At 26.8% G+C, this 11,714-nt stretch overlaps 2 protein-coding genes across 3 annotated transcripts in view; one reads left to right on the top strand and one right to left on the bottom strand.

Moving 5' to 3' along the window:
- The window catches only part of LOC129969354 (protein lifeguard 1-like), a 32,371-nt gene extending 26,045 nt beyond the window's left edge, over positions 1 to 6,326 (bottom strand). Inside the window, exons 1-2 of the mRNA XM_056083897.1 lie at positions 6,189 to 6,326; positions 716 to 1,015 (exon numbers count right to left, since the gene is read on the bottom strand). Coding sequence (XP_055939872.1) covers positions 716 to 1,007 — 292 coding nt within the window. The 5' untranslated portion in view covers positions 1,008 to 1,015; positions 6,189 to 6,326. The remainder of the gene's footprint in view (positions 1 to 715; positions 1,016 to 6,188) is intronic.
- Positions 6,327 to 6,628: 302 nt separating this feature from the next.
- LOC129969356 (EARP-interacting protein homolog) lies at positions 6,629 to 11,406 on the top strand. 2 transcript variants are annotated; one of them, XM_056083899.1, is made up of 2 exons: positions 6,629 to 6,817; positions 10,139 to 11,406. In XM_056083899.1, the coding sequence occupies exon 2, from the start codon at positions 10,145 to 10,147 to the stop codon at positions 11,288 to 11,290; it is 1,146 nt and encodes a 381-aa protein (XP_055939874.1). In that variant the 5' UTR covers positions 6,629 to 6,817; positions 10,139 to 10,144; the 3' UTR covers positions 11,291 to 11,406. The 2 variants fall into 2 exon arrangements, with proteins under 2 accessions (XP_055939874.1, XP_055939875.1); XM_056083900.1 differs by having other exon boundaries at positions 6,629 to 6,813.
- Positions 11,407 to 11,714: the final 308 nt, after the last annotated feature.

Consider the following 11,714-nt stretch of genomic DNA (forward strand, 5'->3'; position numbering starts at 1 on the left):
AATTAACAAGAATTACTTCAGAACTTTCTTAAAATGTTTTTCATTTCAATTCCTCTTATGACAATCTTTTACTTATTTTAAAGTAGTAATGTGACCATACTTAAAAGTTCTACCAGAAAGCATCTCAAAAATGGGGATGAGAAACTTCAAAAAGTTGGATAGTTCTCGCCATCATGGTGGTTGAATTACCTCCTACCAATGTTGGCCCATGCTTCTTACAGACGAGATTACATTAATGCTAGTGACGACCATTAGGTCAATCATAGTTCCTACCAATGCTGCAATGCTTTCCAATCAATCATTATAACTTCATGCTTTCAGATGGGCCTAAGTGGCTCAAGTATGCTTAATCATATTTGAAACCAAGCTTAAGTCAATCACTCAATTGAAGAAATAACCTTTCTTGTATATTATTATTTAAGAATTAAATTTACTTATAATACAAATATTAATAAATTATGAAGAAAATCTGCTATTGGTGTTAGTTAAAAAACTGTTTGGTATTAATATGCTTATTAAAAGAAGACGATACAGATTTTCAACTATAAATGGAATCTGTATACTACAAAGTTTTTTTTTTTTTACATAAGAATAGTTTTTATATTAAAAATATGAAAGCATTTAATCCTTAACAAAGTCAATATATCAACTACTCTCATAAATTGCTAACATGCAAGAATTTTAATGCATAAGAATATTATTCACAAAGCAGTACCTGGTTGAGCCCCTGTCTGATTTGGTTTGGGGAACTGTTGATTGGGATAAGGTTGCCCAGCTGGATATTGCTGTCCAGGATACGGTTGCCCAGCTGGATACTGCTGTGCAGGATACGGTTGCCCAGCTGGATACTGCTGTGCAGGATACGGTTGCCCAGCTGGATACTGCTGTGCAGGATAAGGTTGACCTGCTGGATACTGCTGACCAGGAAAATACTGTTGGTTAGGATAAACTTGTCCTGCCATGTCAGGTCTAAAACCTGGATAAGGTGGAGGTTGTGGTGCAGCCATTTAGACACCTACAAATATATTAAAATGCATCAACATGGAAGAGTACAGTATGATATTAAATTAAAACCACAATCCTATTTTTAATAATTATCACCTAAATAAAAATAGTATCATTATGTACAAATATATTTTTTATAAATATTCAGTCTTTTAGAATATATATAAACTCAAATAGCTATATTAAAATATTTTAAGCTGTTTTTAAATGAATTTGGTCTTAAAATTAATTACAAGCAAGGTAATCAAATAGCACATATATCAGAAGAATAAGAAGCCTGTCAATATCCAATTTTGATCATAAAAAAACAAATTCAATACAGAAATTTTTAGGTTCCTTGATTAGAAGAATAGGTGGAAAAGGAATCAAAGGTTTTATAAATGCAAATAAAAGTTTGAGCAAAATCAAAAAAGGGCATTAAATCAATACTTGTAGATATCTATGGTCCCTAGCTTTTATTTGCCAAGCAAATGAAAAATATTACCGAGATGGTTGCTTTATGTATAATGGAGATAGACAATCTTTACATAGTCTAAAAATCACCAAGTATACCTAGGGCAGTAAATATTGCAAATATCTTAAATGCTAATTTTTCATTACTAACTTTTATGAGACAATACAATAATTGAATAAAACTTATCAATGCAGAGAAGTCTTAAAACTGTACAAATTTTGAGAATTTCTCAGTATATCTTGATTTCTAAGGCGACTGCTATTAAAACGATGCCAAGAATCATGCAACTTGAGTGCAAAGCCAAAGTGAAAGTATATATGGTTGCTCTTAGTTTGACTTTTTTTTTTTTTTTTTTTTACAATTTACTGCAGTTGCTGTGGGAATCAAGTTGTACAAAGAAAAAATGTGAATTTAAATATTATTTAAATATATAAGCGATACTAAAAATAATAATAACTCTTATTTCTATGTTTTATAGGTAGATTTATGACTTATTTATAATTTTTTAGCTGAATCATTCTATCTGAAATAGTACAAAAAATAAAATAACTGAACACAAAGTAAAAGATAACTGACAAATGAATAATGAAATAAATGCCTAAACTTTACTACCGAGTATTCTATAGATTATGAATTATATATTTAAGTATAATAAATAAGCTTACAAAGTTTAGTCTTAGCTATCTATATAGTGTGCAACCAACCATTAGTACATGTATACAAGAATAACCCAAGATTATTCTTCTAAAATATTACGGAAACTTTTTTTTTAATTATTCAAGATAACACAAGAATAAGAATAGCTGAAGATAAAAAAAAAATTATCTATGAAACTTTGAATAAAATTTTATCACCTGAGCTTTACAGAAATATAGGTCAATTTTATTTTATGAACATCCACGATCTTGACTTATTGTAAAAACATTTCCAAGATTCTCAGGATGGAGTCTATCAGTATCACAACTTCATATATAATCCTAACAGTCATGATCATACAAATATTGAATCCTAAAGATTTGAGAGCAGTAATATTTTTAACAGGGTAGTTTTAGATTCAAGAACTACTTCACTATTGCTAGAAATCATTTCGAAAGATTTCAAAAAATTACAAGTATAAATGCAATGGTAATGAGAGAACCAAAGAAAAATGCTAACTTTTAAAGAAATAACTATCGCAAACATCCCATAGCAGCAAATAAATGTCCGATCATTTTAGATTATTTATTATATATTAAGTATCAGCATTTCGATAAAATTTCCAAATTTAATTTTTGATTAAATGCAAAATCAACATAATTTTTGAAAACAACTTATTTATATTTCATCACAAATATTTATGAATTATATTAATTAAATAAAATTCATTTGGATTAAATATCATGAAAGAATTTATCTTTCAAAATATTGCTACATATATATATTACTAAATTATGTTACATCTGAAAAAGTATTTGATACAGTAGTTAATACAAATTTTAAATTCTTATAATTCATTTAACTAATTTTAGATGAGATTATATCGGAAATACCAATCAACAGTTACAAAAATCACTACTTTGTTTACAGGATACATGGACTAATTTTATCTTAAAAAAATAAATAAAAATAAGCCCTTTCTAAGTACAGTTAAAGCACTTTTTGGCACACACACACAATAACCTAATATTTTTTATTATAGAGCTATAAGTTCTGATGACATAAATTGAGTCGGGTATTAACTTAGTGTCCAATTTTAAACAAATAGATAAAGAAATCAAATTAACTTTATTTTAAATGTTATTTCTTTCTTTTTTTCTAAATACTGAACTTTCAACTTCTAATACTACTTTCTTCCTAAATACTGAAAGATCAGATATTGCAAAGAAAATACAGCTAATGATTGGGCAGATCTAACTTTGAGAAAGGATATTATTTCATTAAAAGAAAAATATAAGCACCCAAATTAAAAAATAAGCCATTTTAAGGAAGCAGTTTTTAACGACTTGTAATGATGCTAGGCACCCTGGTTTAGGCATTACACATAATATATACATATACGTGTATACAAATCTAAAACTAATTAGACATAATATCCAAAACATTTCATATCTTAAATATGAATACAATAAAAACCAAAAATAATAAATTACATGTGATAAAAAGATATCACTAATTTATTAGTAAATAAATTAGTAATAATAATAAATAATAATAAAGTTTAAATAAATAAATAAAACACAAATTTTAATAACTTGAAGAAAATCACAATTGGGTTCAATATAGATTCTTTATGAGAAAGAGAAAATAAGATGCAGTATTTTAATAATAATAATAATATTAATAAAAAGAAGCAGTCAATTAATAGATTAATTGTAAAAAAAAAAAAAGCATTATTTCTCAAAGTTTTGGGTACAGTACAATTAACAGTAAATGATTGGCAATAATATTGACATCGTTTAATACAAAAAGTGCAAACAGATGCTTGTTTTCTTCTCATAAGATAGAAGTGCACTCATTGGGTTGCAATGCTTATTTAGTTTTGATGCTACATTTGGCAAGTTTTTGCTCTTTAACTGTTAATTAATATCAAGCTTTAGATCAACCAGCCATAACAAATATTAACATGGATCCTATTAATTCCACATTTTAAGTATGTACCTAATTTAAAATTATCATTTCATTCATCATTTTCAAAACTTGTTTCCTTTATAAGTCATACATTTAAGTGCCCAAAAATGCTTTATTTTTGCTTTTACAATTTTCTTAAACAAAGTTAAGTATAAATATAATAAACTTGAAGTGTTCATTTTAAGAGGTATAAAATTGAAAACAATTTGAACAATTATTTTCTTATTTTGAAGCAACATACTGGTGAAATAATAGAATTGTGTATTTTTTTATTTATATTTAAAAGTTTTATTTATTTCTGGGAACTTTTTTGAAATTTATGTTTGAGTTTAAAATAAAGAAATCGTATACAACTAAATGACTATGATTCAATTATTTCCAGTAATACTTTCAAAATTTCAGATTAAGATGCAATAATATATATATATGAAATGAATATTATAAGGTAATCTTTGTCATCAAACTACAAAGAGCTGTGAGATAGCACAAAATTTTTGGGGAGAATTTAGAATTTCTGAAAGGTCATTTAGCAGGGCAAAAAATGCAATATGGAGTACATTATGGAAATTATGATTCTAAAATTCTTATGATAGAGAAAGATATTTGTAAGAAAATAAAAATCCTAAAATGAGAACCTATAGAAAAAAAAAAAAAAAAAAAAAAAGAGTAGACAAAAAAAAAAGTAGTTCTTACAAAATTTAATGCAAAGACCTAAAAGGAAATGCTAAAATCTACAATTAATTTATTGGCAAATTAAAATATTAGAATGCAAGTGTTATCTTTAAAAATGGTCTGGAAATGTAGAAAACATGCAATATATTGTAAGTGCAACTTTTTTCTCTTTGTTGCTGTTACAAAATTAACATACTAAAGAAAGACATCTAGTATTAATAATAAAAAACAGTTTTCCAAAAAATTCATAGCTTTTCCAAAGTAGTTAAGAAAACTTACTCCCCACTTTACAATAAAAATTTGATCAGGAATGATTATATAGTCTTACAGAATGATAATGAAAATTTTAAAAACCTATAAAGAATCAATTTACCTAGAGAAGCTTTAATTTAGAAGAAAAGATTCAGGAGCTCACATTGCAGATTTATTATTTAATTAAAGATTCATGGATATGCAACCTATTCTCATATATCTAGAAATATTGATCCACATATACTGTAAAATACATGGGAATTCACAAAGAATGAATTTAGATATAGAAATGACAATCATTGTCTAGTATTATATACAAAAATGTATAAAACTAAGCATGAATTCGGTTAAAATTTTGAAAGAAAAAAAAAAAATTGTTTTGCAAATTTGGCAAAATTAACAACATAGAGACATTTTCATATGCTTAAAATATCCTCCCAGAAAATATTTTTTAGATATAGAAATGAAATTTTACAAATATGCTTTATTGGTTCCAGCAAAACTATAAACTCGAATCTAACCTTATGGCTCATATTTAATCATTTTACAGATTTTTGTAATAAAAAAAATTTGATAATTTTTAGATAAAAATTTTGAGTTTTCTATAATAAATTCACACTACAACTTGTAGAGTTGCTAGAAATCTTTTCATTCATAACATAGCTGTATATATTAGTTAGATATAATGTAAAAATAATTAACATATATTCGCTAGAGGATGTTTGGCGTAACTGCAAATAGTCGCTAAAATTTATTTAAAAATTGATTATAATTTCAAAAAAATTCCAATAAAATTCTTAGTTTTATTAAATAATATAGATAAAAATGTTTGTTTCGTTAAAATCTTACATATTAAAAAAAATGCTCCAAAGATGGGGACGTACTTTAAATTACAATTTCTCAATTTAAATGTGGCACAAATTTCTTAGGCTTAAGTGATAATTGCTAATATTAACCCTTCTTTAAGAGAAATAAATGTTGTCATAATATCAAAAGCACTATAAATTTTATAAATAACGCCAACGTTTCTTTCAAAATCATTGCCTGAATAATTGACTTTCTAGAAAATTGTCACCTGTTCATTTCGAAACCGAAACTTGCAGACATTTAAATAATTCCACAACCGCCATACTATATCAGTTTTAAATGCACATATAGATAATGATATAAAGACAGAAAATAATTAATAATATTTCACCTGTTTTTTACTCTCCGAATTAAATTATTGGCAAGAGACGCACTCGAACTATACTTCCCGTTCGATGAATATTTTTACTTCAGGTAATACCGTTGCAGTTGCTCGCGAAGAGGCAATTGTTTGTGTTTGTATGACGTAAGTTCCGCAACTAAAATAAAATAAAATGATGCCACTTCATATATTAAATGATGAACAAATGAAATGAAAGGAAGATTTTCTTTTTAATAAAATTTTATCTATCTAAACCTATTAAGAAGCTATTTATTATGGATCAATTTGAAATAAGAAATGCGAACCTATAATGACTTTATTTGTGCCTTGTTTTCGCACAATTGATTGAGCAGCTTATTACGTTTTATTTACATTAACGTGCTGTATTTGAAAAATTATTGCATGGCTGGAGTATTTCATAAAATATCACATCACTTTGAAAAATTTACTGTTTATCAAAAATATTTGTCGTTTTTCGTTTCATGCGCTGTTATTTGGTATCGCAAATGAAATTTTAATGCTTTATAAATACTCTTACTTCTTCTAATATGTTTGGTCGTCGAACAGCATTTTTTTTTTGTTTACGTTTACCAGCTATAAGGTGGGATTTTCAGCAGACAGCCGATTAATTTCAGCAAGTACAAATTTTTGAAATAAAAATTTCTATTTTCATTTCCAAATTTCTAGAAAAATATGTTAAAAAATAGTTATTATTTTGACAATTATTATTTTTTGGACTCCCTGAATTTAAAATGTCTTATTTTTTCTTTTAATTCTAAATATTTTAATTGATAACTGCATCAATCTATTTCATTTAAATTTTCGTTTTAACATCTATCATTCTTATTTCTATATAGTAAGTCATTAAATAAATAAATGATAATAATAAATCCATTAAAAGATGCTGGTTAAAAAAAAACCATTTTTTTAAAAAAAATTTCTTTAAAACTATTGAAACATCTTATTAAGAGATGAAAATATGTTGCGATTTGTATCACCTTAATCAAATAAATGATACCCTTTAGAAATTTTATTTTATTTCAAAGTAAATGTATTCATTCTCAATGTTATATATTTTCTGCTGTTGTATAAGAATTAGCATAGGTTTTCTAAAGTGTTCAGTTGGTTAAAAAAATATAAAAAAGCGTTTTTGTGTGTGTGTGTAAATGGATATCTATGTCAGTAAATGATACACTTTTTGATATTTAATAACGAAGTAGTAGATAAAACCAAGATATTGAATAGTTATTGCTTAACTACTGATATAAATAATGTTTGTATTCTCCTAAGTTGGGAACTTCTTTCATAGCTTTAAAACAGTTAGTCATATTTTTTTGTTTATTTTTTGGGACTAGTCTAGGAAATATATTAGGGAAAAATTTTTTTGGATCATAAAAATGGTCTTTATTTAGAGATGAACATTCTTTAGTGGTTGCTTTTAAACCTAATTCTCGAATATGATATAAATCTTGAGCAAATCTTTTAAAGTTTATCTCAGTTTGATATTGATTATTTCAAGGAATATCAGTTCTCACACAAAGGAGCATTTATTTCTCTCTCTGTGAGAAACCTGATTGCTACTGTGGGAAAACTTAATTCTTATCACTGACTGAACCCTCACATCCCAACTTTTTTCTCTCATCATCAAATAGTAGTTCCAAATAAACTCTCTGATCTCAGTTTGTTTTTTGGAACTCATTAATCTTAAAAAGAAATTAAAAGTAAAATATATATATATATATATTTCAGTAGCAATTTAATTTTTTAAGCTAAAATTTACTTTTAATTAATAAATGAATTTATTATTATAAATTTTTATATAAGCCTTTTTATAAAGGAAGCACTATTTTTGAAATTCTTTCTTTACTATTATTTTATGATAATAAAAAAAAAAAATTATATGAATGTGATATTTTTTTTTTTTACTAATTTTATAAGCAATGTCTTGTGATATTAATTTTCAATATTTGTACTTTATATGCTTTATTTTTTCCAAAAACCTAAATTAGCTTTTACTTTGGAAAATGAGTATTCTTAATCTTTCTAATGGCACTTGTCCAAGACAAGCCTACTGACTTTAAGAAGTCATTTGTGGATTAAGCCAAGGGTACGTCTCTTGTTTTTGCAGTAGTGCCAAGAGAATGACTTAGTTACACACATGTCACAACCCTTTATACGGGGCGGACTTCACTCGTGCATTTCATTAACTCAACCACAGATCGTAATTTAGACCTGGATCAGAGAACGATCACCATGAATACCTTTTGCTTAAGCAAATTTTGGAGATTTTCCTACTTATGTAATTATAGTATCTACATAGAACTGATGATAGCTGAAAAAATTATTTGGTAGGGAAAAAAATTTCCTACATTTTGCTGTTGAATATTTGAATGAGATACTGATACATGCATTATCTAATGAGGGCTCAAATTTACAAGATCCAACTACCAATAAATATAATTCAATTTCAAAATAAATGTTAAATTAATTCTATTTCACACCTATATTTTGAAAAATTCCATGTAGTTTTACAATTTTAATCTTAAAATGATTGCATTCAGAGACTATTTTTATTTTATATAAAAATATAATTATTGGTCTTAGATTTTTTTAAAAAAAATATACTAATTAACTAAAATTTAAACATCTTGCATTTTTAGAAAAAATATTGAAACATTTTAAAATCTCTTATTTTGATAATCTATACATCTTCAAATAGAAGACTGTCATTGTGGCTATATATGTGTTCCACATTTCCTCTTAAGCAAAAGGAATGATTCAAATTCAGCCAAACTTTATGCAATTATTGTTTTAAGCAAGAGACAGAATACTGAGTTTTTCAAAGTGAAAATATAAACAATCGATTAATTAGATATTAACTGTGCGGTGGAAAGTAGAATATTATGATCTGTGCAGATGGAAGCAACAGGACATATGTTTTCAGAAACATTTCTTTTAATAATAACATTCATATGCACAGCTGAACAGAACAGCATATCATCTTATTTTCATTACAACCACAATGAACCATGGTATGCGTAACGAATGAAGCATCGCCATCTAGTATCCAAAAGAAAAGATTAGTAATGCAACTGCTATTTTCCATTTATTTCTGTAGTACCTTTGTGATAAGTCACCCTACAAAAGTTTTTTGATACCATCTTAAAAATTCAAAATTCTACCTTTTCAGTAATATGAATTTCATTTCCATACTATGTTTCCTTTAAAATTTAATAAATAATTGAACAATTTTAAAATATGGAACTTTACAGATATACCATTGCTAGGCCTTGAACTACTCTATATTTCAATTTTATTTTTTAACATGATTGTTTTGGAGTTTTAAAATAATCCTGATTTTTTTTAATTAAAAATGAAATCACAGGTTTTGTGTATTGTAATGTTTTATATGAAATTTGTTGTATTAGAAATATTTTATTAAAAAAAAAAAAACATCTGTCTTTAGTTGCACTGAGTTTCTATCAATTGTCTTTTTTAAATTTGTACTATTTTGTATGTGGCAATTAAAATGTTGCTGAAAAATACTGAAGTAAGATTTTAATGAAGTTTTGTTACAAATAATTAAACCATGTATTCACAGTAAAAGACATGGAAATTTCATCAGGAGTAACACTAGATATTTCATCCAGTTTATTTATAAAAGCATGTTAGAATCTTATGCTTTCGTTCAGTATAAAATTCCACTTACTATTAAATATACTTAAAAAAAAATTTCATGTATCTTTTAAGATTTTTTTAAAAATGCCAATGGATATTTTATAAATTTTAAAAAACAAAAAAGCTTTCAAATAAAAATTTGTCTGCAAAATCGTTGGAAAATATAAATAAAAAAAACTTTAATTGTGAAGGTTTGTTGTTATATGTAAATATTTGTGTTTATGATAATGTATTTTTTTGCTAGTCTTATTTAATTAGCAGTTTTCTCATTTTCTTTTCAGGCTAAAATGGGTGATGATGCTCCAATTATATATGGATTAGAATTCCAAGCACGTGCTTTAAGTGCACAAAGTGCTGAAACTGATATCATTAGATTTTTTGTTGGAACACAATCATTGAAGTTTGACAACCAGATTCATCAACTAGAATATGATGAAGAAAATAACAGTATAATCAAAACTGTTTTTCTTCATAGTTGTGGGGAAATATGGCATATAAGTACCTCACCCAAAAATCCTAATCTTCTCTCAACATGTTATAATCAAATAAATGCTGATGGAAAATGTGAAATGCATGGGGCCCTATGGAAACTACCTGCTAATTCCAAAACTTATAATTCTGATGATTCATCTTCTTCTTACCCAGCACTTGAGCATGTAGCAGATTTTGATACAAGGGAAAGTATTGGGGAATTGAGAAGTATTTTGTGGGAACCAGTATCAGGACAAAGAGCAATTACTTTATCAGACAATTCTTTTCAATTATGGGATTTAAATGATGTTGCAAAACCTATCCAGCAATCTGAAGTAGTATTTGAACAAAAGGGTCGACAGAAATTTGTTTCTGCTGCTTGGAATCCTCATCATAATTGCAATATTGTTGCAACTTCTCTTGATACATCTATCCGAAGTTGGGATTTACGATCATCACAAAATGCATGGTCCATAGAAAATGCTCACGGACAGTTAGTTCGATCCATTGATTTTAATCCTAATAAACAATATTACATAGCAACTTGTGGAGATGATTGCCAGACAAGATTTTGGGATGTAAGAAATGCCAGTGAACCTCTTCTAATATTTTCAAATCATTCACACTGGGTATGGTGTGTAAGATATAATAGTTTCCATGATCAACTTGTTTTAACATCTAGTAGTGATTCTAGGGTAATTTTATCAAGAGCTGCTTCTGTTTCCTCAGAGCCATTTGGCCATTTATTGGATGAAGAGGAAACCAATATTCCTGAAGATGGAGATAAAAATAATAATAAAGTCCCTGATGGCGTTATTTCAGTCTTTGAAGAACATGAAGATAGTGTATATGCTGTTGAATGGTCTACTGTAGATCCCTGGCTATTTGCTTCATTGAGTTATGATGGCCGTCTAGTCATTAACAAAGTACCTCGTGCAGAGAAATACAGAATACTTTTGTAAAATAAAACTTACATTGTTCTTTTTTTTAAAAAAAGCACTATACATTCCCAGTTCTGTTAATAAATTTATATGTATATTTTACAAAATGTTTATAAAGCTATGGCTGAATCAGTAAAGTTGTGTAGAATCTTTTTTTATATTTCACATATACAGATTCAATGTTTTCATTCAGAATAAAACCATTATTACCTCTATTAACCATTAAATAACATTAACCAAAAGCATAATATAATTTTATCCTAGCAGTACTTAAAAGAACTATTTTAATTATGTTTATATCATTGCAGCATGACTTTTTTCCTTATGGCAATACAAAATGTAATTCAGACAACAAGCAATAAATGGCAGCTAAAGGTAGATTCCCCCTCCCCCCTCTTTTTCTTGGTGTTATTATGTTCCAAAGTTTATTCATAAAAACAGGCAT

The sequence above is a fragment of the Argiope bruennichi genome, chromosome 5 (genome assembly GCF_947563725.1).
Source record: "Argiope bruennichi chromosome 5, qqArgBrue1.1, whole genome shotgun sequence".
NCBI classification, from domain to species: Eukaryota; Metazoa; Arthropoda; class Arachnida; order Araneae; family Araneidae; genus Argiope; species Argiope bruennichi.